General features: G+C 46.7%; 10 protein-coding genes across 10 annotated transcripts; 5 read left to right on the top strand and 5 right to left on the bottom strand.

Annotated features, from left to right (window-relative positions):
• Positions 1-209: 209 nt before the first annotated feature.
• On the bottom strand, positions 210-589 carry K444DRAFT_23128 (uncharacterized protein). The gene has a single exon (XM_024871225.1). It carries the CDS (start codon positions 478-480, stop codon positions 268-270), a length of 213 nt encoding a protein of 70 aa, XP_024734895.1. The 5' UTR covers positions 481-589; the 3' UTR covers positions 210-267.
• Positions 500-2,403, top strand: K444DRAFT_653722 (ankyrin). The gene is made up of 2 exons (XM_024885890.1): positions 500-1,187; positions 1,241-2,403. The coding sequence occupies exons 1-2, from the start codon at positions 699-701 to the stop codon at positions 2,291-2,293; spliced, it is 1,542 nt and encodes a 513-aa protein (XP_024734896.1). The 5' UTR covers positions 500-698; the 3' UTR covers positions 2,294-2,403.
• Positions 2,404-5,138: 2,735 nt separating this feature from the next.
• On the top strand, positions 5,139-6,857 carry K444DRAFT_631468 (uncharacterized protein; the record flags this gene model as incomplete). Its single annotated transcript, XM_024883364.1, has 1 exon — positions 5,139-6,857. One exon carries the CDS (start codon positions 5,139-5,141, stop codon positions 6,855-6,857), a length of 1,719 nt encoding a protein of 572 aa, XP_024734897.1.
• A 3,457-nt stretch (positions 6,858-10,314) lies between these two features.
• On the bottom strand, positions 10,315-11,404 carry K444DRAFT_592494 (tricarboxylate transport protein, mitochondrial precursor; the record flags this gene model as incomplete). The annotated part of the gene is made up of 3 exons (XM_024878240.1): positions 10,315-11,023; positions 11,091-11,231; positions 11,285-11,404. 3 exons carry the CDS (start codon positions 11,402-11,404, stop codon positions 10,388-10,390), a joined length of 897 nt encoding a protein of 298 aa, XP_024734898.1. The 3' UTR covers positions 10,315-10,387.
• Positions 11,405-11,795: 391 nt separating this feature from the next.
• Positions 11,796-14,279, top strand: K444DRAFT_631470 (uncharacterized protein; the record flags this gene model as incomplete). Its single annotated transcript, XM_024883365.1, has 4 exons — positions 11,796-11,879; positions 11,937-12,450; positions 12,506-13,027; positions 13,081-14,279. The coding sequence occupies 4 exons, from the start codon at positions 11,796-11,798 to the stop codon at positions 14,277-14,279; spliced, it is 2,319 nt and encodes a 772-aa protein (XP_024734899.1).
• A 37-nt stretch (positions 14,280-14,316) lies between these two features.
• Positions 14,317-16,190, bottom strand: K444DRAFT_592502 (general substrate transporter; the record flags this gene model as incomplete). The annotated part of the gene is made up of 6 exons (XM_024878241.1): positions 14,317-14,662; positions 14,713-14,891; positions 14,948-15,118; positions 15,170-15,679; positions 15,731-15,971; positions 16,027-16,190. 6 exons carry the CDS (start codon positions 16,188-16,190, stop codon positions 14,365-14,367), a joined length of 1,563 nt encoding a protein of 520 aa, XP_024734900.1. The 3' UTR covers positions 14,317-14,364.
• Positions 16,191-17,065: 875 nt separating this feature from the next.
• K444DRAFT_564559 (methylitaconate delta2-delta3-isomerase) lies at positions 17,066-18,313 on the top strand (the record flags this gene model as incomplete). Its single annotated transcript, XM_024877069.1, has 2 exons — positions 17,066-17,425; positions 17,480-18,313. Coding segments are annotated over exons 1-2 (1,173 nt in total), but the record flags the coding sequence as incomplete, so codon positions are not given.
• An 808-nt stretch (positions 18,314-19,121) lies between these two features.
• Positions 19,122-19,286, bottom strand: K444DRAFT_533038 (uncharacterized protein; the record flags this gene model as incomplete). Its single annotated transcript, XM_024875119.1, has 1 exon — positions 19,122-19,286. A coding segment is annotated over one exon (165 nt), but the record flags the coding sequence as incomplete, so codon positions are not given.
• Positions 19,287-21,366: 2,080 nt separating this feature from the next.
• Positions 21,367-22,377, bottom strand: K444DRAFT_614685 (uncharacterized protein). The gene is made up of 3 exons (XM_024880575.1): positions 22,354-22,377; positions 21,760-22,302; positions 21,367-21,699 (listed from the first exon to the last, which is right to left on the bottom strand). The coding sequence occupies exon 2, from the start codon at positions 22,280-22,282 to the stop codon at positions 21,809-21,811; it is 474 nt and encodes a 157-aa protein (XP_024734903.1). The 5' UTR covers positions 22,283-22,302; positions 22,354-22,377; the 3' UTR covers positions 21,367-21,699; positions 21,760-21,808.
• A 3,467-nt stretch (positions 22,378-25,844) lies between these two features.
• Positions 25,845-27,389, top strand: K444DRAFT_564560 (uncharacterized protein). Its single transcript, XM_024877070.1, has 3 exons — positions 25,845-26,088; positions 26,138-26,649; positions 26,700-27,389. Exons 1-3 carry the CDS (start codon positions 25,864-25,866, stop codon positions 27,073-27,075), a joined length of 1,113 nt encoding a protein of 370 aa, XP_024734904.1. The 5' UTR covers positions 25,845-25,863; the 3' UTR covers positions 27,076-27,389.
• Positions 27,390-27,453: the final 64 nt, after the last annotated feature.

Raw genomic sequence — 27,453 nt, forward strand, 5'->3', positions numbered from 1 at the left:
CGCCCAAAAAGGACTAGTCAGTCATCTTTCCCCACCCCGGTGTGCTTCCGAGCCCTGCTTCACGAACGAACCATTGGCACTCTCAGAAATGTTACTGATCTCGTCCAATTCCCTCTGCCTCAAACTGGTTCTATGGTGCCATCCGCTTTGAAGCTCTCACCCCCCTGCTTAGTGTCCGACACACCCCTGAGATCTGCATTTAGCGAATGAATAAGGGCCGTGCTGCCTCACTCCGCAACAACCCTTCGTACGATTACAATAATGACATCAAAGTACTGATGTTGAAGAAGAAGAACCACTGTGGCAGATTTCGTTCGACCAAGTGAGAGTCAATAGTATCAAGTGACAACAATGAGTGGCCAAGGTCGAGCACATGCTTGCATGCATGTCATCGGGACAGACCCAGAGGAAGGACGCCTCGCTTAATGAGCCAACCGAGGCAAAAAGGCTCCACAATTGCTTCAGCCTCCACTGCAACATAGCATAGCCTAACGCCCAAGGCTGATCAGTGAAGCAGGCAGCCTCGAAAGGAGATAATAAAATGAAAGGGCCGCCTCAGATCTTCATTAATCCATCCATTGATATATTTCGACTTGCGAACGCATACTGCCAAATTTCTTACAAACAACACGCCGCTCACGCCTGCTGCCTGGCCAATTCCGTTGATCGCTTTGCTGCATTCGCCCAAGCTTGTCATCATGAGCAGACTTGATTCTGAAGTTGTTGCCAGCCAGGCGCCGTTGTACGACGAACCACAAGCACCGCCTTACGTTCTCCACCGACATGGTCCTCCATCCGATGAGATCGAGAGTCTCCCGGTCTATACCGAGGAACACGACCCCAACGCACCTATCGTAATTCGGGACCTCAACAATATCCTAGGAGATCCAAGCCGAGCAAAGGAGAATGATGTAGCGGTATGGCGGAGATACATTGATGGCCTTGGAGGAAAGCAGACAGAAAAGGAGCGAGAGTTTGCCGAGCGATGCATAATTAAGCACTTCTGGTCAGCAATCGCAGCAGGACAAGAAGATGTGATAGCTCTGTTAATTGAGAATCACCTTGTGACAGTGAACACGAAAATGATGGGCATGACCCCGCTGCTAATGGCGGTTTCTGAGAAGAATGTGAAAGTTGTACAACAGCTTTTGGAATTGGGAGCAGAGCCCAACGAGTTTGGTAATCCAGTAAGTTATTGAGATTTGGCCTGCCTGTATTCGGGTGTGTTGACACGACCTAGGAAAAGCATTGGCACTGGATCTCGTTTGAGAGATATAGGGCCGAGACTGAGCCTACTATAGACATAGCTACATTTCGGACGCCCTTGCAGTTGGCTGCTTCCATTGGTCACTTGGTGCTCGTCAAACTTCTCATGGAGCAATACCACTGCGATGACTCACTGATTGCTCCCGACGGACAAATTGCCCTCCGGCTCGCAGCTGAAAATGGTCATCGCGAAGTAGTCGACTATCTACCAGCCCGACGCGGAGGAGGATTCCGAAGATGGAAGCATAAGAATATGACTGCAATCCGACGCGCAAAGAAGGCAGCTACCGGAATCGGGAAGTTCGTGAAGTTCTTCGTTTGGGATATCGAGAAATTCTTTTTGTGGAGTGTACCAAAACATTTGATCATCCAGCCTCTAGCGAAAGCATCTGCTTGGTGTTGGAAGCATCGGAGGGAGTTTGGACCCTGGTGTATGCATCAGCTAAGGGAGACGCCAGTAAGAGTGGTAAAATTCGTGAAGTGGATTGGGAAAGCAATTAGGGGAACTGGAAAATGGCTCTGGAAAGTCATCCAGGGGATTCCAGAGGTGATCAAGGATATCGCTGGATGGATTTGGAAACTGGTGACAGTGAAACTTCCAAAGGCAGTGGCACTTTTGGCTCGATGGATCGCAAATGGATTGACTTCGTTGGCCAAAGTTGTCTGGAATGCGATCTTGAGGATCATTTCTTTTCTGTCGACCGTCGTTACAGCGATTGTCTCCTTCTTCCGAAGCCTGACCTTGAAGGATATCTGGAATGGGTTTTGTGATGTACTGAGGGAAGTCTTTATTACTTTGCCAAAACTCATCTGGTCGTGGATTATGTCTTTTGGGGACGCAAGCTATAAGATGATGAAGCTCATTCTGGGTGAGCTAGGGGAGATACTGTGGTGCATTGGCTATGGGCTCTTGTGGGTGGTGACTTTCATACCGAGGAAATTATGGATAATCTTGCAGAGCTTTGGCGGTGTGATGGCGAAGGCTGGATACGAAATGAGAGTTTGGATGGACCCAAAGGCAAGATGAGATTGATTGAGCTTAATAACTTCATTACAACAGGAAATAATTCTTATCAATAGCCGCGCACTCGGTGGTATGAAAGACTTTAACCCGATAACTTGCGATGGAGTGTCTGGCCATATAAATGCCTTCCACACACCTCGCTTGGGTAAAATTTGACCATCGCAGTGTGCCAATGACTTTACGTGCATCCAAGATCAATCACAGTGAGTGGTTCTCATTTTGGCAATTGGAAGGTCAAAGCCTTACTTAACGCAAACATAGCTAAACCTATCCATAAAATCTCCACCTATTGGATCAAAACGTTCTTGACCTCCCCTGGCGATCTCTGAGTGGAGGATCCCAGGACCTACTTCTCTTTTCCAGCAGACTCTTCAGCCTTTCTCCCCCGTTCAACCAACCGACTCTATCACCAGCCGTCTTTCCTTCGATATCTTTTGCGTAAGGATTTGCGCCAGCCCGCATCAACATCTTGACTATGTCCTCCTTAGCACCAACTCCAGTTCCATCTATCAACCAGCTCCCTTCGACCGCTCTATGCAGGGGAGTTCTGCCTTTCTTATCCCTCACCTTGACTTCGGCTCCTTCTTTCAACAGAGCTTCAGCGACTTCACTCCTGTCATGCTTTGCTGCCACTGCCAATGCCGTGTTGCCTTTCTTGTTCTTGGTATTGATCTCTGCGCCGTGCTCCACCAAATATCTAGCTGTCCGTGAGTGCCCTGAACGGGATGCGATTATCAGAGCTGTATCACCAGCAACGTTGGGACAATTTATATCGGCATGAGATGCTATCAGTGCTTCAACGATGTCGATGTCTCCAAGTCCAGCGGCCTCATGCAGAGCTGTTGTACCTGTCTTTGGACAGATGCCCGGCTCTGCTCCAGCTTCCAAGAGGCACTTCGTAGTTTTAAGGTGTTGTTTCTTCACAGCTGCCAACAGAGGCGTCTCGCCAGATGACCAAACATTTGGGTCGATCTTCTTTGGCTCCTCATGATGGCGACGGTGGTCTTGGGATGGAGTTGCTTGGAGCAATAGATCGAGAATAGCTAGGTGACCTAAGGACGCCGCTGCAACAAGAGCAGGACCGCGATCGATCTTGAGATGTTTTGATAATATGAATCGGACTTCTTTGAGGTTGTTTGCAGTAGCTTCGCTTGCAAGGTCGTTGGCCGGAGAGGACGCTTTTTCCAAGGCGAATTTGGTTGCTTGCAGCGCCAATGGTGCAAGAGGGGAGAGGGTGTGGAGGAAATCCATTTCTGAGAATGAGTCTTATAACTCTCCAATAGAGATATCTGTGGCCTTCGATCTAATTATATGGGTTGGAGGTGCCGTTGCACGATCATGCCACCTTTTCAGGCTCCTGACTTCTTCACGCGAATCAATCTCGTGACCACCCCACGTGCCTCCAAAAACCGAAATAAGAATCAAGACTACGGTTGGTTTCATATCCTGTGGTGAAGATCCTATAAAATTTTTTTTTACAATAAAACTCTATAATAAGTCGATCGAAGGGATCATTAAAACGCAGCCGGTATGGAGATAACTAACAGTTTCGATCCTCGCGCTCGGTCTTCGCTCAAATCAAGGCGTTGAATTCGAATAATCCCTCTCCAAGCCATTTCTGATTCCACATCTTCGCCACACCCAACAACCCGTTTCGTTCTTCGCATCCTCCAAAATAGTATCAGAAGCCTTCTCGCTATTCATGAAAGTCGGAACGACAGGAAAGGCCTCAGGAGTTCGCGGAAATGTGTTTGTGTCTGCAACTAGCCATCGTGCTAATTCTGGGAGCTCTAAGGCTTATATCTACCAATACCAGGACCTTAATGGGCTAGGGGCACGGCGTCACACGCCTTCGGCACGCGACGGCGTGCGGAGCGTATGCGTATACCTTGAGTATACGCGTGCGTTGAGGATATACTTTTTAAGCGATTCTTGGAGGATAAGAGAGGGACGTGCTTCTTGCCCGCCTTTAGTACGCGTGCCGGGGGCTAAAGAATAGCCGAAAAAGAAAGCCTTACTTTACGATAAAATTACAAAAATTAGCTTGCTAAGTACAGGGGAAGGGGGCTAGAAGGGAATCAAATTCTCAAATGCATACGATGGTACAGCTGGTATGTTTTGGTCCCTGTTTTTTGCAGGGGTCGCAGTTCTTCCTAGTAATGCCACCACAACAATCCAAAATTTCTAGGAAACATGTATTCTTATATTCACCTGGTCTTAGGGAGCATATACCTGTTTTTATAATTATTTTTCGTCCAAAACTACAAGAGTTACGTGGTGTTGAAGATGTACCCCCCCTGTCGACAGGGGCCAAAACATACCAGCTGTACCATCGTAAGCACCCGTTCTAGGGTTTGCCCAAAGAGGGTGCTTATGCATTCTAATCAGAGTTGGCCTCCTGTCATTACCGCTTTGGGCGTATACCCATGTTTTAGGAATGCTACGCGAGCAGAACAGGGGTGTTGCAGGGATTTGCAGGGGCACACAGTTTTTCTTTTCAAAACTGCTGGACGCTACGCTGGGTCCAGCCGCGTACGGATACTTTGCTAGCTACGTACGACTTCCCTAGCAGAACTTTCCCGACGCTGTTCTCTACGTCATATCTGTCCTCGCGGCCTTGATTTATGCCAGACCGCGGCAACTGTTACCGTAGACTGCACAGAGAGCCACCCTTTGATTGGGCGCCACGGAATGGCATCATTGTAACCCTTCGGGACAACCACGGTTGCCTAAGAAACAAAAACGAACATAGCCGAATCTCCGTTGCCACCCCCCCAACTGTTGCAGATCGGGAATCATTACATTCTCGTTGAGATATACAAATCCTAAATCCACTTTAGGTGGAATAATGCTATTTCCAGCCCCAAGGAACAAAAGTGCTCCGCATGGCAACCCTGTCCTGGGCCTACTCGAAATCCCATTCATAGCAAACGGCTATGACTTCAAAGAACCATTTGATGGGTTTGGAAAACGACAAGCTTTCGGCGCCGCTGATGAACTCCATTTGGACGGGCATAGCGAAGAAGCGTGTGCTTCTCTACTCCAGTCATGGTTGTTCTTTGGGATTTTGACAGAGTTTGTGGGAAAGAAAGTCAAGACCGAGGACTTCTCAACAGCCAATAGCGAAGGGGAAGTAGTTATCAACTGTACGGGACCTCACGCCATGGCCATGATGGAAGCTCGGTTGCCTATGGAGGACGGTCTTCCCGAAGCTCTAACCTTCTCGATGTGTGATAAGCTACTGGAATTGCTGAAGTCCGCCGCGGCCATTCTCGATGTTTACGAAACCAGAGCTTGGTCAGGAGGATATAAGAGTGATATTGCACGAGTGATTCTGTCGGTCAAGGTCCTCATTAGGACCCTTAAAGAGTTGGTTGAGAGAATGATCTCGACCAAAGGCTGGGGCAAGAGCGATGGTGGGAGACTGAGTCCGCTACTGAAAGCCTGGAAAGAGTGGAACCCGGATACGCTTCCATTGAAGCCTTCTAGTGTCTCCATGCAGCTCATTGAAAATCAAATGAAGGCAAATGGATGGTGCCAGTGGCAGATACAGCAGATCTGTAAAAGTTACAGTCTTCCAACTGTGTACTATCTGGCCCAAATTGACCGAAGAAGAGAGACTAAAGAGAGAAATCATAAGAAGTGTACGGAAACCGAGTGTGTTGCTGACGACGTTGACTGGAGCGGGTACCAACCGAGACATCGAACTCCGGGATGCAACTGCGCAGAGATTGGAACTCCTGAAAAAGAGCTGTACGCCATAATCAGAAGCGGTGGGATACCACTGGTTTCCATCCATAAGATGGCGAAAGGTAATTTGGAGATACAAGCTCAACCGCTAAAGCCAGCTAGTCGGTACACCGCCATCTCTCATGTCTGGTCCGATGGCCTTGGAAATAAATGCACCAACTCCCTTCCGACTTGCCAGCTCGAGTGGATCACAGGCTGTTTATCTTCGTTGGGTGGGTCTAGTCCCAAAGTGATCCACTACTTTTCGGGAACTGGTTTTCGTGTCGACAAAGATTCGATCGGAGAGACCAAAACAATTATGGGTGGCAGCAGCAACTCGCCTTTATTCTGGATGGATACCTTGTGCATCCCAGCGAAAGAAATGGGACGTGATGATCTGAAGACGATTGCTATTAACAAAATGGCACCAACATATGCACAGGCCGAAAAGACGCTCATTCTAGACTGGGAAATCCTCAGAATTCAGGTTGGAAGTTTCGACAGCATTGAAGTTTTCGCCCGCCTTGCATTTTCAACTTGGGCGCGTCGATGCTGGATACTGCAAGAAGGGGCAATTAGCCGGTCTTGCTACTTCCAGTGCGCGGATGTTGCTCTCCAAATGGAGCCTCAAGATCTCCGGGCCAGCGCATCGAAGATTTGCATGAAATGGCGAAACAGTTTCTTTCCACAGTCCGCATTGGCCTCTGGTTTTATTGCAAGCCGTTGTGTTTGTGGATGCCATCAGAAAAAAGTGACCGCAGATCTAGGACTCTCAATTCGACAACCCCGATGTCCCAATTTCGATATTTTGGTCTCGCATTTCAGGAGAAGCTGTTAGATGAATATGAGCTTGGTGGAATTAGTTGGACGATAAAAAGAGCTAAGGAAGAAAAAGATCTAGATCTCTTAGGGAGGTATACCGACAGCGTGTTGCTTCCCCTCTTCGTTAAAGTCTGGAACAATCTGACGACGCGAACAACGACCATGCCGGATGACCTGTATGTGATTTTGGCTAATTTGCTTTCTTTCAACGCAAGACGGATCATGAAGTTGAAGGGTGACGATAGAATGAAGGCAATACTGTACAGCCTTCCAGAACTCCCTGTGTCTCTCCTTTACAACCATGGTCCGCGATTACGAGCGGGTAAAGACCATATCGAACGTTGGATCCCTACTTCACCGAGGGGTTCGCGACTTTCTGCGGATCAAGTGATGAGGAACGGAAAGGCGGGACTCGTTATTTCCACAGCATCAGAATTCGCTCCAAAGATCCTTGTTTTTAAAGGGAGACTGCTTCATAGCGAGGCAACTAGGACCTATATAAGAGACCTAGAAAGCAATCGAGGATTTCTCGTCAAAGTTTGTTGAGAAATTGAGGACGAGCCAACAGCAATATTTCATGTGGCTACTGGTATTCTCATGGAACGGTGGCCAATGAAGAGCGAAAGCAACAGCTTTGCCACACGGATTCCCGGGGCATGCTTTCTCGTCAAGGGTGTCAGAAAAGGGAAAAATAGCCAGACGATAAGGGCACAGTATGATTGCCCACTCCAGCTTTGGGAGGTAAAAGAGCTAGATTGCATGCCCGAATCAGAGACTCCCAAGCGTACCACCTTGTCATCGACTCTGTTCGAAGGGATCAAACTGACCGAAATATGCAGTGTGGGAAATGAGTAGAGTAGAGTAGAGTAGTGGGCCCTACTCATATTCTACTCAAATAAATTTCTCACTACTCATACTCTACTCTACTCTACTCAATACTCTACTCAACTACTCTAGAATATTCTAGAGTAGTTGAGTAGTATACACGTGATACAACACGTGATGTTACACGTGACACGCTAGCCTAATTAGGTAAGGCTCCGGGGTGGCCCGAGTCTAGCGCCACTGAACTGCCCAATCAAATAGTGGCAAGGCTTGGTAAGCGAGGTAGAACCTTAATATATTCTTAGGCTTCCTTAGCTATTAAGGGCAAACTCTTCTCTCAAGGTACTCTTATTATTTAAATTACATAATAGACTTAATAAGAGTACTATTAAGATAATATCTTACTTAAAAAGCTGGGGGTTATTTAAAGACGAATTAGAAGAAGTAGAAGAAGAAGAAAAAAAGCAGGAAAAGAAAGATTTCGAGGAGGGAAATCTGGTTTTTATAGAAGAAAAGTGGTATTTAAGTAGCCTTATATAAGCTCTAGCTTAAATTATATAGTACTGCTTAATATATACCTTATTTATTTATTAATAATTAAATAAATATTGATTTATTACACTTACGTGACTTGCACGTGACTACTCTTGAGTTACTCTAGAGTAGTACTGTACTCTACTCTACTCAAGTACCATATTATGCTACTCAAACTCTACTCTACTCTACTCAAGACTACTCTAGAGTAGCTTGAGTAGCTTGAGTAGTTTTTGCCCACACTGGAAATATGGGAGCTGGTTATTGAGACTTGTAAGTTCAAGGCTTCCAGCTATATGCTAACTACACACTGCTAAGAGATTTTCCAAGGTCCTAAACACGAAAGAAAAGTCTATCCGAGACGCCCATCTTACGCTATTGCATGGGGTAGCTCGCTACAAAGGCATCAATTCCTCCTGCACAATCTTTTCCTACTTATTATTCTGCTTGTTAAACTCATTATTATGAGTCATGACCGGGGTTTGATCGAGCACACAGGCGTTGTCATTGCTGCTCTCACCTATCTTATTGTGTTGCCACTTATAACCTATATCGTCTGCACTCATTTTTTCAGTCCTCGAATATACGCTCTATGGATATCGACGTTTAATGAGGACTGGAATGGTTCATATTCAAGTCATTCTTTTATGTGGAGGTTTCTCGAGTTCAATAATTGGCTTGCGATGAAAGAGAAGTATTATCGTCTGCTGTTGTGGCGTCTCGTTGGAGGTTGCAGTTCCAAGAAATCTTTGATGGATTCAAGGGGAGAAGAACTGCTAGTGGATCAAGAAAGGCATTGGCCGTCGGACAGTAATGCTCTAGCGATGATCAAGGTACCTGTTCTTCAGAGTATGGATATAACCGATGAGCATGCTTCAACAGCAGATCAAAGAGGGGAGCCCAGCTGGCAGGTGTAAATATATACAGTATCCATCTCTCCCGACCCACATTACGGCGAGCTTCTGCTACAAAGGGAGCCAGACATGAAAACAAATCTGAGAAGAAGGGACTCTGAGACTTCATCGGGTAATGTCTATTATTGCGATCTGGTTTTTCATCTTATAAGACTACTGGTTATCTATCCATTTACAGGTAGCCTGCCTCTTGTTTATAATCTTCTGTCCTCCCTATCCCTCTAAATCAATTTTATTTTCCTCCTATATTTAGAAAGACACTTCTCGACATCTTCGGGCAATATCTTCTTTGGGAGAAGAATTGAGGAGTGGATTTGTTAAGCTCTCTAATAATTATATGTGGCTTACTACACGAACTTCTAAAAAGCTATTAAGAAACCGAAACCAAGAAAGCAAATAAGTAAGAACAGCATTTTCCATTATCTTGCTATTTACTTGAAACTACCACGCCATTACTTTTACTAATGCTACTTTTGAGTTTTATAAAGTAATATACCTGAATAGTTCCCAAAGTCTGATTAAAGAAAGCAATATAAATCTCTTCTTACAAGCACTTATCCTCCTCTCTTATCTTAAGTATTATTGCATTCTCTTCAGATATTTACCAAACACGTTTTATGAAATATTATATTATTATAAGATATATCTTGAAGTATATACTAATATAAAGAACGATAGACTTTATAAATGTTTTTGTAATGCGTACATTAATAGCGAACGTCCAGCTAGATTTAGTAGCCTAATTGGGCTAGTGCTTATATGGGATCGCATTCCCTAATTGGGACTAGTGCTTCCGCACACCCAGCGGAACGCTAGGTAATATATATGGAGGCATGCGAGCTTTAGAAATGGGCATTGATTAGTTTCTTAATAGGAACCAGTTCTCGGAATCAATTACATTTCCACGCTTCACTCCATACTTTACCTTATATTCCACCCCTTACCTTGACTACTTGCGTAGCACCCTGCTATTGTGCGCCTCACAGTTTTCTAATTAAAATGCATGCCTAGCGCTTTTAAAAGAATAGAAAAATAAAGCTATTCTGGAATATATAATAATTAGAACTTGAGATTATATATTATCTTATTTCTTTCTAGTCTTAATATATTTTAAGAAGCCTTAAAGGGGCTATTTCTAATACTTTATAAATAGTACTAACTTTATAATAATAAAGAGATTCTAAAAGATTTACCTTGCTTCCAGTCTTTACCTTGTTCTAGACCACTCGAAAGACCCCAACCCCAGCGATTTAGATGGTATATTGGTCTTCTATTAGTACCCCGCACTATTACAGACACGGACAATATTTTCATACACTGAAAATACAATCCCTCCACTTAACACCAATCTTCCCAACCTCATCGTGCTTCCAGCCCAGAACCCGAATAGCCCCTTGTCTCTCAGCACGCTCTTCATCGCTTCAATAGTCCCTGCTCCAGCAGCACTCTGAGCTCGAGTCTTGACCGTATCAAACGGTTGGGTCGCATAGACAGTGATTGTGCCTGCTGTGGCGCCCATAAGGAAAGTCGCCAAGGTATTCTGGGGCACACTGTGCGTTTGCGACATCCCCCGCAGGATTGTGTAGGATCCCATGCGGACAGCTGAAGTCGCAGATTGTTTCATCGTTGTCGAAACTAACCCCCTATAGAGATTCCCAATGCCCCTCTCTGCTACCAAGATGCGGAGTGCGTGGAAACTTCCCTTGAATCGTTTCTGGTTGTTTGCATCATCGATGAGCGCCGTCTTCAGACGCTCCGTTGGGGTTACGGCGAGGATGCTTTCGGCGCACCCTGCTAAGCTTCCAGCCAGGATGGCGCGTCCCCCAGATATCTTGCCATTCTCGTCGGCAAGGGCATTCTTGATGGTATCAAAGGTTAGGAAGCGGACACCGGCTTTGAATGCTGTTCCCTATTGCGAAATCAGCAGTAGCTTCGGGTTTAGACACCCTGGAGTGGAGAAGGGAACAGGCACGTACCACCACGAGGGTCGAGCATCCAGTATAGAGACCCGAGATCCTCTCAGTCCTTAGTACATTCCTTACCATATGCCATATCGGTGTTTGGCCTGGAGCCTTAGATGCAAGCTGGCTACGAGTTTTGGCAAATTCGAATGGATACTACAGTACTGGTAAGTTGGAGCTCACGTATCGCAAAGTAAAGACGAGCTTACGGTTGTTGCTGCCTCTACTCCACCTGCAACGCCGCCAGCAAACAATGATAGCACTGGGCTTATTTGTTGTTTCTGAAGATTGTTAGTGACAAATCCAGGATTGTTTAGAGCAGGTATCATGCCTTGGACGCCAGCTTTGGTACGGGTACTGGTGTGATTACTGCCGCGGTGGCCATGCTTGCTGGAGCTCGCTGTTTGGGCCAAATTTCTCAAGAGGCTGAACATGATTGATGATATCTTTTACCTGATCTCTATTCATCCTATTTTGAGGCTATCTGTTCGGTCCTGGTCCGGGGACAAGTTCCACGGCAACTCTCTACCCGCGGCATTAGCTGGTCGGCGACTAGCCGCGGCCAAGACACCAGTCAACAAGGACCCTCCCGTGGCAGAAACCTCACGAGCAGTCTTCCATTGCATTCCTTTTCCCAATTCTCTGCAATCCCACGGGAACTCTCCCCATCCCCCGCAGAATCTAGAAATAGGAGACGACAATTTTCCCAAATCCCACGGGATGGATGACACCAGCGACAAACCCTCGCAGCCGAGACCGAAACGACGCGCACCGAGAGCCTGTCAGTTCTGTCGGCTCCGCAAGGTACGTGCAGCTCCCGACATCCGATGCCCAACTCCCCTCTGATATCGCTGCGAACAGCTGAAATGCGACAACGTGGTCCCGCAATGTACCAACTGCGGGAGCTATGGCAAGGAGTGCATCTATGTTGACCTACCCAAGAAGGCGAGGCCGTCAAGTGCAAAGATCGCGAGGCTGGAGCAAGAAGTCCAGAGGCTCCGAGCGCAGTCACAACTCCGTGACGTACAGCCTCAAAATGTAGCTGCAGAATCGCACTCTACGCCATCTAGCGTCAACCACAGCGTGCACAGCGTCCACAGTATGCACGATGCCAGTAATGATATGTCGGTCATTGAATCGCGAGAAGTCTCGGTGGGCGCGGATCATCAGCGGGACTCGTTCTCTGCAACAGCACCACCAAACAGCCAGCGGCAACTTGTCCCACCCAGTGATCTAGTGAGTTACTATGGTAGGACGAGTGCTCTGTTTGAGGATGGCGGGCCTCATCAAGATGCTAGAAGTACAAATAACAGTAGTGCCGGCCAAGTCTCAGAGAGAACGCAGCTGATGCTGATGGGCGAGGCGACGCGACAACGTAAAGTCACCCGACATTGATCGGTGGTTGAGATAGAACCACTGACAGATTTCAGGGCAGATGGAGAGCATCAATTACAGCGCTGGTCGTCTCGACTTTGACGGGGTGGATCCTGAGCTTGGGATGCACCTCCTCTCTCTCCATTGGAATCGGCAACATCACTCCTCCCTGATCACGTACCGGCCAGCCTTCATGCGCGACATGGCATGCGAGGGGCCATACTTCTCCAAACTTCTCCTCAATGCCATCTATTTTGGTGCATCAAAGTTTAGCACGCGTCTCGAGATGCGTAGCAATCGCAAGGCCGCTGGTCAACCCTTCCGCCAGCGGGTCAGAGAGCTCCTGGGTGGAGCCTTGGACCGGAGCAAGATAACTACCATACAAGCCCTTCTCATAATGACGAGTTCCTTGTTTGCTCTGGGGGATGAGAGGAGTGCAGCATGGCTCTACGCTGGAACGGCCTTCAGGATGATAATTGATCTTGGCTTACATATTGATGATCTCTCGTTGTCTGCTTCGCGGAGGCTCTCAGACGAGGACTTCGAGATCAGACGTAGGGTGTTCTGGGGAGCCTTTGGTCAGCACCCTTTGCTTCTCACAGGCCTACTCACATTAGCTGACAGAATCTAGTGGTCGACAAGATCCAGTCTCTTTATCAAGGACGGCCCATGAGTCTGCAGGAAGCTGACACCCGAGTCCCGATGATCTTCCAGGACAACTTTGAAGAACTTGAGATATGGCACCCGCAAGCGTTTCCAGGGACTCAGGATTACCCTGGCTCACCGACGTACTCAGTGTCAACATTCACCGAGCTTTGCAAGCTTAGCGTAATCATGAATGATATCCTAAACAAAGTCTACGCGGAGAAGACGACAAGGCGAGCCCCAGAGAGGCTAGCCGATGACCTCAAGTCACTACACTCGGACCTTGAGAAATGGGAGTCCGCTCTTCCACCCCATTTGAGATTCGAAAGTATTGGAGGGTCGGGTATTGTCTCACCGCCGCATGTTTTTTCATTACAAGCGATGCATAAAGTTCTCTTGATCCTACTCCATCGCCCATTCGTGTCAGAAGGTCATCTTCACTCGACATCTCCATCTATTCCAACTAACTCATTTGCCATATGTGCAATGGCTGCAACCAAGATCGTGCAGCTGCTTCGCATCTACCATCGGACGTTTTCTATTCAACAAGCTCCATATCTCATGTCATATGCAACATATGTGAGCGCAACCATTCACGTTCGTATTGCTTCCCAGAGAGGGCCGGGATCAGAAGCCCACACCAGCCTGGCGACTTGCTTGGCGGTCTTCGCACGGAATGAGGAGACAAATTGGGCAGTGCAAAGAGCACGAACCGTGATTTTGAATCTGATGGAACGAATGAATGTGCTTTTACCTGAGGCAACCGACGTTGATGGATCCCGCAAGGGTTCATTTGAAGCCGCTCTGACATCTCCGGGAGAGCTTTTCCAACCCTTGAATGAACAGCACGATGTCAACGCCCATGAGCATCAACATCAGGAAGACATTGGGATTGGGCCGTACAATCAGGTTACTGGTGAGTTGGATATGGAGGCAATCATCCAGAGCTTCATACATGAACAGCAAAACAGCATGTCCAAGATTGGTGCAAACTTCCATCACGCGGGACATCAGCCTTTCACGTCAAGCCCCCACCCTCAATCGTCGGCCAGCAATGCAATCATGCAACCATACTTTGACATGCCTTACGGTGGTGTTCCAACCTGGAATGACACGGATCCAAATTCTACTGTGCAGGACATGTTGTTTGGTTTCAACGGCGAAGCACTTGATGGAATCTGGTAAAGATCATGCCAATAATATCATTAATCATTCTGTGGCTTGCGTATCAAAATCCACATGAACCCCGCTAAGTCAACCCTGACCGACTTCACTCCTTGTGCTCGACCGCGGAGTCGCCTTTCTCGGCATCGTCGATGCGGGGGAAAAGGTGCCGGTCTGCACCAGTGATACCGAACAATGCGTCCATATCCTCAAGCGACAGTCCTTTGGTTTCTGGGACAAACAAGTACACAAATGGTACTGCCAGTGTCATGCATGCGGCGAATACAAAGTATGTTCCGTATCCGATATTCGTGAGCATATACGGCACACTCCGAGCAATCACGAAGTTCAGTAGCCAGTGAGTTGCTGTGCATATTGCCACGCAGAGACTGCGGATACGAAGACTATAACTTGTCAGTCTGATTATCAACCTGGGAAGCGGATGCGGACTTACGGGAAGATCTCGCTGCAGTAGATCCATGGCACTCCAGCCCACGAGAGACAGAAGGCAACTGCAAAGACGTAGACCATGACAGCTGCACCGTACCCACTAGCAGTGACGCCTGCAGGCTTGGCAGTAGCAGAGATTGGGTTATGTTTTACGATACCGCCGATGGAGTACATAGCAACAGCCTAATTTTGTCAGAACATATCCTGCCCAAGACTCCTTGGCGGTTCGAGTCACTTACAGCAAGAGCGCTTCCTACAATAAGCAGCTTGGTTCGACCGAATCTATCGACGATCCAGTACATTGTGATAGTGATGGCAATTAGGCGCACGATGCCATACACTCCGGTGGAGATGAGGCCGGTATTAGAGCCTGTCAGACCAATACTTTTGAAGATGCGAGGCGAGTAGTACTGTAATGATTAGCACATATCTTCGTATCGAGGTCACTATGAGATACTCACGTTGATCGCATTGCTCCCAGCCATCTGCATGAAGATGAAGATGAAGACTCCGATGGTGATTCTGTTCCTATTTCCCGGCATGGCCATCTCACGGAATTCCGCGATGAGGCCCTTGCCGTGAGTAGCAAGTCTCTCCTGATCAATCTGGTCCATGACGCGATAGATCTCCTCGACGACGTATTCGTGATCTACTGGGAGGTTCCTGAGCTTTGAAAGAGCTGCAACTGCTTCATCACGGCCCTTGAAGCGAGCGATCCATCTCGGTGACTCTGGAAGGAAGATCATACCGAGGACCAGGAGACCTCCAGGGATGAGCTGGACGGCGAAAGGTACGCGCCACTGTGTTGAAGTTGCTGCCACGTGCTTCGTCACTCCGTAATTGATCCAGAAGCCGATACACGTGCCGATCTGGACACCCATCTCGTAGATACCGACCAGGCGACCTCGGATCGATGGTGGGGAGATTTCGGCGACATACAAGGGCACAAGCATGCTTGCAGCTCCAACGCCCTAGGTGCGAACATTAATATTTGCGCACGAGGTTGGGCCGAGACTACTCACAAGACCACCAATAGCTCTACCGACGAACATTGCTGCAGTGCTACCGAATGAAACTGTCTGCATGAGTGATCCAAGGCAAAACACAACTCCAGTAATCATCAACGTAATTCTTCTCCCCAACTTGTCGCCCAGAGGAGCTGCGATAAGGGAGCCGAAGAAGCATCCTGCTTGGAGCAGCGACACAATGTTTGCCGCGAATGCATCTGACCTTTCGGCCGAGGCGCCTTTGAGTCCGAAATCCCTTGAATAGCGTTAAATTTGATTTCTGATAGTGGGTGACAGTAAGGTGCAAATACCTGATGAATGGTTTGAGGGTGATAGCAGTTCCGATGAAAGCCAAATCATATCCAAACATGAACGCTCCCATAGACGACACAATAGCGAGGATGTAGACGTGCCAGTTATAGATCTCCTTAGGTGCAGCGACCGTCAGATCGGACGACTTGAACGCAGGTTTCATGATGACAAGGGTTTTCGGGTAAACGTCCTAAGAGTTTGCGAAGAGGATTTGGACTTGTCGGAATCCAGGCATAAGACTTTGGCGATGAGGGTGGCTTTCCTTGTCAAGGCTTGTTCTTCTTGGTCCCAAGAGGCCAAGAGGTCGCTGGTATATATATGTTCAAGTTCTCATGACAAGTTGGAGGATCTCCACAAATCTGGGGAGGATGGCCTGGAGTTTGGAGCATAAAGATGGGGTTTGCGGGGTCTCCGTGACCGATGTTTGGTCCCATTCGAGTGGCGTTCATCCGAAGTGGTTAGTCTTGAAAATGACAATGATCCACGGCAAGAGATTTGCCGCGGGTGCCATCGAGCCCATTCATGAAAACCTTAGTAGGTGGATAGATTCCGGACCCTAACTAGCTCCAAGGTACAATGCTAATTGCGGCTCGACTTTGGTTTGCCAGAGGGCCTGCTCAATCTGCTCGCTTGGTGGTTCCCGCGGGATCTTTACAGCCGGTATGGATTGACATCCAGTGGCAGCTCTCCACAAGTTCTGCACGATATCAACTCAAAGAGTACTTGCCATGGCAATAGCTTGACCAGGATCGATACGATGTCCTTCTCATGCCCCGGAAATAAGGATGAGAGCAAATCTCAAGTCCTAGATGATCGTTTAAGACTAAAGGTATGGTCCTATAAACACTCTAGGGCGCAAAGTCCGTTGTTCCAAGACGCCCGTAAGTGTCGTGACAATCTATCTCGTCGATGTTCAGACGTACTTACATAAACCTTTCATCCTTCGCGAGGGACTCCGTCTCTCACCAAAAGAGCATACCAAACCTCTCCTACAATTTCCTCCCTCCTCACATGATGAATGAAACTAGGTTTCCTACCCGCCATGTGCTGCCATCAGTCATGATGCGGTCAGGAACCTCCAAGGGGCTATTTGTGCACCGCAAACACCTTCCTCAAGACCAAACGGAGTGGGGCCCTGTACTACTCAGTGTCATGGGCTCACAACGAGGTGATCAAAAGCAACTCGATGGCGTTGGTGGTGGGACTTCGACGACATCTAAAGTAGCGATTGTATCCAAGTCTACAAGACAGGACGCCGATGTTGACTACACCTTTGTTCAGGTCGCCGTCGGAAAGGGTCAGGCAGATTTTTCTGGAAACTGTGGCAACATGGCCTGTGGTGTAGGACCATTTGCTTTGGATGAAGGGTTGGTGCATGCACTCCCTGGCCAGACCTCGGTACGTGTTCTCCAGGAGCAAGTTGGAGGAGAAACTTTACTAACAGCAGCCAAGCTTGACGTGAGAGTCTTCAACACAAACACCCAGAGACTCCTAGTAGAAACTGTAGAAGTAGGTCCAGATGGGAGGTTCAATGAGTTTGGTCATTTTCGGATAGGAGGTGTGAAGAGTGAAGGTTCAGAGATCGAAGTCGCTTTTGTAGAACCAGCCGGGAGCATGACTGGCAAACTTCTCCCAACCGGCAACGCGCAAGACACGATCACCGTCTCTTCACTACCAGCCCTCGGACAGTTCAATGTTCAGGCCAGCTTGGTCGATGCTGCGAACCCATTCGTCTTCCTGGACTCAAGTTCTCTGCCCCCAGTATATCATCTCTTGGGGCCCGAAGCACCCGAAACCTTGGAAGTCATCGAGGCCATCCGTCAGGAAGCAGCCGTACTGTATGGCCTGGCAAAGGATGCAGCTGCGGCATCACTTGTCCGAGGAACACCAAAGATTGCAGTTTTGTCGCCGTCTGTAGGTTCGCCTGCAGATTTACGGACAATACAAGTCCAGTCTTTCAGCATGGGGAAGCCGCACCCTAGCTTACAACTGACTGGTGGTGTCTGCTTGGGGGCCGCTGTTTGCACGGAAGGGACTATTGCAAATCAACTCGCAGCTGAGACTGACATGGTAACACCGCCGGGGACGCCGCCTAGAGAGCTAAAGGTCTACGACACTGAGGGGAGTGCAGGTGTGAGTAAGTGCAGAGTAAACATTAAACACCGCAGCGGCGAAATGGGGGTTCTTGTTCAAACGAGGAAGGATGACGCAGGTGGAACAGAGATAGAGAAGGTCTCGGTGTCAAGAACTGCCCGGCGCCTGTTTGAGGGGAATGCATACTACAACACAGAAGCTTTTGCGTAGACAGATAGAATGTAGAATAACTATAATGTCATAAAAACATAGACACAGGGTCACGCATGTCCAGTGTGTCAAATGAGATGAGTAGAGTAGAGTAGAGTAGTGGGTCCTACTCATACTCTACTCAGCCAAAATATGTCCTACTTATACTCTACTCAATACTCATTGAGTATATACTTAAGTGACTTAAGTAGTGAGTCACGTGCAAGCACATATCCTTATAAGGGAGTCCCCCGACTTATTTATTAGCTTTAAATTTACTTTAAAAGGTTATATTATATCTAAGAGTAAGTAGAAGTCAAAATAAGCCCCATATATTTCTTTTCTCTTTGATTTATTATTTAGAAGTCACATGTATAAAATAACACGTGATTACTATATAAATTTTTACTAGTATAATAAGTAGTAAAAAAGATAATAAAGGTAGAGAAAGATAATAAAGAAAAGAATTAAATAGTATTTATAACATAAAAAGAGATATTTAATAAAATAAACCACGTGATGAGTAGTTAAACTACTTAAGTAGTCTACTCTACTCTACTTAAGCTTAGTCATAGAGGGGCTACCTATACTCTACTCAATACTCAATGAGTATATACTTAAGTAACTTAAGTAGTTTGAGTATTCCTTTGACACACTGCGCATGTCAGCGAGCGGTATTCTTCGTCTGGTTCTTAGCAGTCAACGCTTCACGGAGCAAATGAAGGATTTAATGACATCGGTATAGACACGAAGAAAAACTTCAAGGTGCCAGACACTTTTATTGCATGTCGCTCCCATGACACAGATCATCTCATGAATTATCTGCCATGATGACATCCGCCGCCTTCTCACTGATCATGTACACAGAGCTGACAGGAAAGAACCCCGGCGTCTGTGGAAATACCGAAGCGTCGACAATACGCAGACCCTCGACGCTGCGCAACCGAAAGTGCGAGCCGACGACCGCAGCTGGGTCAGACGAGGAGTTCGTTTATACTCAGATAAACTGCTGCAAAAATAATGGTCTTAGTTCTCGAAGTATACTATGAAATAATTAAAAACATTACACTCATATATTAGTAATTAATAACTTTTATGATCCTGTCAATATCTTGATATAGCCTCGTGGCATTAGTATTAATATCCTGTGATATTCGGGAGACATTGGAGACCAGAGTGGGACGGCACTAATCTTAATAAGATATCAGACTGCTTGGCCCTTTAGTATATCCTTAGGAATAGAACTATCATGCAGTGGAAATGGGGTTCTATTATTACCTACGTCGAATACTTGGTAGAGCGAATAGTAAGCGCTTTCCTCGGCGGGTTTCTTTGCAGTAAATAGCTCTGGTGGTTTCAAGCGACCAGTGCTAGTCTAAGGGGATTATAAGATCTCTCGAGAATACCTATTCTAATTATAATTCTTAATATAACTCCACAAGTACTTATTATTTAAGATTCTCTTCGCTAGAATATCCTGGACATAAAGAGGCTCGTTGCCATCACTTGCATTATTATCCTCGCCTAATATGAAAGACTTCTAACAAGCGAAGTGAAGGAATCTACATCTTTGAGCGCCTCATTGTCATGGCTAGGAGAGATACCCTGTCGTGGCGAGGCCCTATTCCTAGTAACTGCGGGGATATCTGAGATGTCGCAATAACGTTAGTGAGAGCATCGACCACCTGCTACAGTGTGGCTAGGTAAGAATTCCCGTCAGCCTCGAGTTTCCTGCGCAGTCTCTTAGCGGCCATCGCTGTCAAGGTCATTGGTGCGAAGAATCGCCTTTGGCTATAGCTGTAGTTTTACACAAGCGGCCAAGCTGCGAATTCTCTGGCTTCTGATTATGCCACAGTAAGTGCGAATGCGTCTCTGCATGAAACAACGCTCGTACTGTACCATAGCGCACAGTATTGGATGGACAAGTAAAGGGAAAGGTCGGGGCAAATAAAAGCAACTAACCACCGTACTCTTATCCTGTCGCCAGCACTTCAAACACTATCACACTTACCTACAAACATGTTGCACGGGGGCATGCTGTATCCCAATGCATTATTATGCATGTCAATTATCTCTCATGTATCTGGTTCCCCAGATTGTTATGAAATAACATTCATGGGTGTTAAGAGGCAACGTAACTTCATCATCAAAGTATCTACGATAGGGCCAGGAGCTTCATAGTAGAATTGAATTTTAAATTGACTTGATTTCTTTCTTCCAACCAACCATCTCTCAACTACACCATCTTCCAATTTCTAGATAGCACTGCTAGAGTACTCTGGGAAGGGAGATGGCTTGTCTTGTGGGTTCCTCGTTCCATCAACAAAAAGACCATAATCTCACCCAACCATTTGAGCTCTCCGGTAGTGGTGTAATGGAACACCATGCACAGAATCGTGAATCGTATTCCCGCAACTAAGAGAAGATCAGGCAACTGAAGCTTGGGAGAGTGGCACCTTCGAGGACTTAGCCCATCTTGGTATGTGTGCGCTCCTCCGATAATAAACCATCCATGTGAAACCAAGGATAATTTAACATCTCTTTAGCGCTTAAGCGCTTTCGTGGATAGTATACAAATATTTTAGACAGGAGATCGTAGAGCAAGGCTGCTTCGTCCTTGGAAATCTGTGTCATCGCCTGGAGGAGTTCTTTCGTCTTATTATTATAACTATACAGATAGATATTATTAACTTTCGTCGCTGTAGACTTTCAGATAGTATCCGAGAAGCATAGAGGGTATGGTTTATTTTCGTCCACATTCCATGCTTGATGTTCTGGTCGAACCCTGCTAGTCTTGGCGTAGCATTATCGGGTTAGTCCTATATCTTGTGAACTAGATCCTCAATCGAGCGCTTGCTTCCCACTTCCCAAGCGATTCGCCTTTGGTAGGCTCTTTTATCGGTTATCTATCAGAATCAAATAATATATTACCCCATGAGGCAGGTGTATTACCGAGAGTCTGGACAATAATTATTATCAAATCTGCTAAGGAAGTCACTTCGTATCCAGAAAAAGGGGCTTCCCCGATCTGATTCGAAAGATAGAGTAGCCGAGGGCCCGAATATCGCTTCCAGGACTAGCTTGTAAGCCTACCGCCACCTCCGGTGCCAAAAATTCAACTGGGGTACCTAGTATATTTTCTGGAGGTAATAAAGCCGGGAAGGACTGGTTAAAGTCGGCTAGTCTGATATCTTTATTGACTAAATTCTTTTGAGAAGAGAGAAAATCGAGCGCCTTTACGATATTACGAGGGGCACCTGGACCTATCATCTCTCCAAACTCGGTTTTGAGCGATTTAATCTCAGGTTTACCAAACAGGCGGTAAATATCGCTCTCGGTATAACGATCGATACCCGGTAGACCGAGGAGGATATTAGCCGTTATAACGTCTATATATATTAGTAATAATGACGATGGCTGGATATCCGTTCGGTACATAACTGACTCACCTCCGTGGCACAGACCTTGCGCATACAGATCAGGTAGGGCCCTTGTAGCTTAGTAGCTAGTTCTACGAGATAGCCATGGTCTGATCCTAGATAAAAGGCCATCCGATAGTCGAGACATGGGTGGGCCTAAGATGGGGATAACGAGGTATAGATGGCGACCGTTTAGCCCATCAAGGGTAAAATTCCGATGTTTGACGAGAAAGAGGGATACAGTATCACTTGTATACTGTGAGGCAGTATAGCGGCTCAACTCGCGTTTCGCAAGAATACACTTCGAGGTACCAGCGGCAATAATTTTCAGTGCTACCCAACTATGCTCTCTGTTGTCCCGAGTTAGCCAGACAGTAGAGAAGCCGCCAGCGCTGAGCTTGTGCACAACCCGATAGCGTCCGTCGTAGACGTCGCCCAGATGAACGGGATGGAAGCCCCCTACTTCGTATCTCTCAAGGTCTTCGGTGTCGCCGAGGCTGGCGAGAATGAAGCAAGGCTCAGCTTCATAATTTTCGTGTTGAGGCGACGACATCGGTAAATGCGAAGCGAACTCTGGGTATGTGTTAGTGAGGGTTGAGGACTTGAAGCGGGTATGAGAGGTACGTGAGAGGGAGAGAGTGATTCAAATGATTTGATTGTGGTGTTTGCGGAAAGATTCCACCCCTTGATGGTGGTGTCGGTTGAGGTTTCATACTCAACGCCTGCCTATCGCTTATTGTTGGGGGGATGTGAGCCATTATTTGGCGCCCGGTCGACAGCCCTTAGTGCACATTGGCGACTACTGTGTCTATTTATGTTTTCCCCTGGAGTACACAAAGTTTCTGCCAGTGTCTCGCGATCCTGGGCTCCGTGCAGGAAAATATGCGATATAAACAGTTGATTTTTGGACCAAAATTTAAACGAAGGGAAGCTTAGAAGCTGGACAAGGAATAATACAGCGTTTCAAAAGGATTGCCGGACGCTAGTTCTTCCGAAGATGAAGCTAGCTCCACGCTAAACGACGAGGATACTTCAAAATGCCAGACCCACACGATCAAGCGAAGGCGTAACCGAACCTAACCTATCATTTTACTGAGAATAATTCTTCCGGGCAGCCCAGTCCGTTCTGGGCAGTGGGACCTAAGAACGGACAAAGCTTGGCAAATCTTGGCCGCCAAGGTGAACATTAGCTGCTTCTGGAAAGAGGTTGATTTGGGATAAGATAGCTATGGAATTTTGCCTGGTAAATCTTGTAGGTAGAAAGAGTAACTTAGGATTCTTGGCAATGACTAGCATCTGGTCACGGTCTCGTTCATCTCCCGGGAACTAGGCAGAGAAAGAACAGGGGGAAGTCATTGTAATACTCAAAGGGGCCGGTTCACTTCGAGCAAGATGCAATCATAATTGAGTGTATTGACCCCAGGTATATTCAACAATTGTAGAGCCCTTTCCATACCAAATCACCTTCGAAATCAGAAATCTTCCTTATCTTCATATCCACCAACACTTTCTCGTCGTGCCATGTAAGCTCAACTACATAACGAGTCACAAGCCGCCAAGGGTTAGGTTTAAGTAATCACTTTTAGCAAATATAAATATCAGTGACTTTGCTTGAGAAGAATTGAGAGGTTTTATCTGCGCACATACTGGTCTTCTTCTGCGTCCGAGCGCGTCTCAGTAACAGCAGCCTTGGTTTCCGGCTCGCGTGATTCAAATGTTGGCTTCTGCTAGAGCAGTTGATTGAAGAGGTGCTGCTGCTATCTTCCAGACCATTTCGAAGCCCGCGAGGAGGGTGAGGAGTGCAGCTGGGGCTTTCATGTTGACTTGCGTGGATGTGCAGCTGGAAATCAGACGTTAGTCCTTAATCCTTGTGGGAAGACCTTCGTGGTTGTATACATATTGGATATCTAGGACGCCTTCGTCTCTTGCTATTACTTTAATGTTGGCCGGGCGCCTCCGTTGTTGCAGTATGGTTTGGCGAATGAATCGTAGAACACGAAGTGACTGACGCTTATAAGCATTCGGGAGTCCAACGGATCTCCCCCTCCCCTCCCAAGTCTTCCACACCATTTTCCCAGGACTAATACTCCCACCTTGTCAAGTTAGATTAAATAATCGCTCTGCAGTTGGATAATCTAGCCGACAGCAAATCAGAGAGAGAACCATCCATTGCATTTCCTACATAGGTGCGAGTTTCTTGCATTTCGGGCTAGGTTGAAAACACAGCCCAGCTGTCCAACCGTGCGCACTTCCAGTGAGCTTCAGGTGGCTTGGAAAGGATTCAAAGGAAATAACGCTCTACTACATGCGTTTCGGGCCCCTGCACACAATGAAATCGGCATATACTGTAGTGGTCCCCCGAAAAAGTTATAGCTTGAGGGTAACCGTGTGTCGATGTTACGGATGCTACTTTATTCTCGGCTAGGCTGGCACAGATCAATTAATCACGTTTTGTAGCAAATTCAGAGAGCGTGAAAGGCATAAAGAGAGCTAGGCCAAGAATATATCTTTTTAAGGGGGGCGGGGGGTACTGTATTTAGACAGCTAAGAACGCTGATAGCTCATAACTTGCCACTTACAATGCTTCCCAATATAGATAATCCCCAACTACTCATGTGTTCTCTATGGCTCCTACGATTTGTACTTCTCATTCTAGAAATAATGTTAAGGATCGGAATATGAGAAATATAGATTGGAAGGGCGAGTGCGGGGTAGGTAGTAGCAGACCTGTACTCAAAAGTGAGAGACTCGTGGTCGTGAATGGCCAACTGTGAACGTGACCTGTTTTGTAATTACGCACGCGGAGGATCACTTTGGTAATTATTGGTTGTTGAGGGATGTTTCGTGCAACTTTCCGCTTCCTCGACTCATTGTTACCCTGTCTTTTCTGCACACGCCGCACTCCAACATGGCGTTGGAGAGTGTTATGCGGAAACACTCCCTGACTTCTTGCTTGCCCCAACTCCCACCTATGTGGCACAGCAAAGCAGTGTAACCAACAATGAAACCACAGACTTAGCCATAATTTCTTTAATGCCTCAGGAGGCATGTGCTTACTAGACGAGCAGAGAGCTATTTATATGGGTATTTCGTGGAATCCATTAGTAATTAGAAGCTGTCATGGCAAAGTCTCTGATGAGTTCGCCTAAAGTGAGTATGAAATCGATACTCCCTAGTCTTATGGTCTAATTATAGTAACTAAGCCTACAGAAGTTCACGAGTCACCAGGGCTGCCTCTAGCCTCTAGTATTCAAGCCTTCCTCCCTCCCTGGAGAGTTATTTGACACTTGCTTTTGCAATTGATCTTCCTACCTATCTAATCACTTTTCTCTTTGAAATTATATCTTATACACTATATATTAATAAAGAGAATGCTATAGAAGTTAATGTCAGACAACGAGTGAATTCTGTCGTATTCTACGAAGGTTTTCTAATGTAGCTTGGAAAGAAAATCACAAACGTATATGGCCCACAGGTTTATAAATTATGGGAATGCCGTTATTTTGAATCGGTATTTATAGTTAATATCGTTGCGAAAGTTTAGTATTAATCCCATCAGCTCCACTCCAACTCGATCTAAGTCGTCCATCCATAGACATTTGATATTTCTGTGCATCATGGTTCAGCCCAAAATCACATCCCTTACAAGCCCAAGCCCATGGGTCTGTGCGCACAGGGCATTTTCTAGGTATCTTCAGGCTTCGCGAAAACGCTTTCAGGCCTTAAAACCTAGAAGTCACGACTTTCACATCAAAAGTTCACGACCTCTATTAATTATAATAATCTATAATTGTGGGAAAGGGTATGGAAATAGCTAAATTACACTTCGCAAAATTGAAACTTCAAGTTTAAAAGAATTTTTATTTTTATTTGTATGCAAAATGCCCTGTAGCGTACAGACCTATGAGCTTGGGCTCGTTACACGACACCACAAAACATCTGAGAGGCTCTTACAAATCTCTTAGGCAGCCTTGAATGAGTATTTATCCATTGGTTAAATTCAGCATACCCTGTCATGGTCGCTAACGCTCCAATCAAGCACGGATTACAGATCCTTCCTATGTAAGCACTGTCCGACGTCACTGCAAACCTCCGACTCCCCACAATCCGAGAATTAATTATCATCCACCCACCATGGCTCCTATGCCGTGGTCAATTCGTCAGGGACCGACCGTATTCCCCAAACACAGGCGGGATCGTCCTACCTATGGAGACTGGCGAGATGTTCACAATACTGAGTCATATATTGTGGAGGGATGGGGCGAAGGCTTCATGTTTGGTGCCTTGTTGATGATGGTTATAATTACGATCGCCAACATGAGAAGAGGGATTCTTCTGCACAAGGTGATTCTGTTGGAAGTAAGTGATGAATTAGCGAGATAAAACATTTGCGCCACTAACAAGCCAGTTACTCCTCGCGATGAGTCATGGCACCTTCTCCTTCATGTCATTCAATGGCTACGGCTGGTATCTCTCGTCGACGGCAGCGCTTCTCTACTGTTCATATTTCACCCACAATGTAGTGGCGTGGATGAAGATCAAGCCTTTCTTCACTGGAGACCATCCATCGTTCAGTCCACGCTATTGTACTGCAGTGCGCTGGATCTATTTGACAACACTTGCGATGACAATTCCAGTCCTCATATTTGAGATCTTCAATAATTTCCGCTTTTTCAACAACTACAGTCGATTGTATCAGACCGTGCGGCCATACGAACCACTGATGAGAGACCCATGGTGGATATTCAGTTGCCTGACCCTATTCCACGTGATTCGGAAAAGTTATAGCTTGAAGTTCTTCATGTTGATACGGCGGTCTCCTCGCTTTGGTATCATGCTCATCGCCATTTTCTTGGCAATAATTTTCACGATCGTGGACATCTTGTCTTCGATCATACCAGGATTAAGTGGAACAGATGGGTATTTAATGACGTCGTCAACATGATATTCTTGGCTAATAGTTATGATAGAATCAACCCATATTGGAAACTAGCGCTTGTCTTTAAGTGCCTTACGGATAATATCTTGCTCGATGACTTCAAGAGTGTCTTGCAACGTTTAGGCGACGCGAAAGAGGACGGAACCACAGCAATGCTCCCGGACACGATGACTATGAATCCAACCCAAAAGACAGGATCAGCTGATCACCATGAGGATGTTTTTGGTGGTGGATCTTCATCAAGAGAGGAAAGAGGACACCAGTCACTGGGCCATTCTACTCCTATGACAGAGTATACCCAGCCCCCAGAAGAGTCTGGCGATGAGTACAACACTCAGGGCATAGCAAAGAACTCGATAGGGAAGCTAGGGGTCAAGATCCACAAGTTACCAAGGCTGCCTTCTTAAACAACATGAGAGTTTGGTTCGATCATGGACGTACATGAGGCCGCAAGCGTTAATATCTGATCAGGTGTTCTACGTGAGCCTCGGCATCCTTCGGAGGTAGCTTCTCCTGTAATTTGCGAGGTGCTTTCCAGAGCAGGAAACGGAGTGAGAAGAATGCTGCTTGGAATACTGTTTTGTGGGATACTTCTACCTTGGGCTCTTCTGTAACGAACAGCTCGCAAGACCCATGTCCCGCCTTGGAAAATGCAGCTGCAACTGAAGCGAAGTGTGATAAATGTAACGCAAATAATAGAGACTTTTCGCCTATCCCTACCACCCCCCTGCGGCTGCCCTGGTTTGCACTTCTGTTCTCACCACTTGTAGGTGCCTGTAGCACCA

The sequence above is a fragment of the Hyaloscypha bicolor genome (assembly GCF_002865645.1).
Source record: "Hyaloscypha bicolor E unplaced genomic scaffold K444scaffold_108, whole genome shotgun sequence".
In the NCBI taxonomy this organism is placed as follows: domain Eukaryota; kingdom Fungi; phylum Ascomycota; class Leotiomycetes; order Helotiales; family Hyaloscyphaceae; genus Hyaloscypha; species Hyaloscypha bicolor.

What these genes read in the sequence shown, in the direction of transcription:
- K444DRAFT_23128 (XM_024871225.1), bottom strand. Translation starts at nt 480, where the DNA reads ATGTTGCAGTGGAGGCTGAAGCAATTGTGGAGCCTTTTTGCCTCGGTT.
- K444DRAFT_653722 (XM_024885890.1), top strand. Translation starts at nt 699, where the DNA reads ATGAGCAGACTTGATTCTGAAGTTGTTGCCAGCCAGGCGCCGTTGTAC. An exon ending in CCAACGAGTTTGGTAATCCA is followed by an intron (nt 1,188 to 1,240) that starts GTAAGTTATTGA and finishes GACACGACCTAG; the next exon opens with GAAAAGCATTGGCACTGGAT.
- K444DRAFT_614685 (XM_024880575.1), bottom strand. Translation starts at nt 22,282, where the DNA reads ATGTCGTCGCCTCAACACGAAAATTATGAAGCTGAGCCTTGCTTCATT.
- K444DRAFT_564560 (XM_024877070.1), top strand. Translation starts at nt 25,864, where the DNA reads ATGGCTCCTATGCCGTGGTCAATTCGTCAGGGACCGACCGTATTCCCC. An exon ending in ACAAGGTGATTCTGTTGGAA is followed by an intron (nt 26,089 to 26,137) that starts GTAAGTGATGAA and finishes CTAACAAGCCAG; the next exon opens with TTACTCCTCGCGATGAGTCA. An exon ending in GGATTAAGTGGAACAGATGG is followed by an intron (nt 26,650 to 26,699) that starts GTATTTAATGAC and finishes TAGTTATGATAG; the next exon opens with AATCAACCCATATTGGAAAC.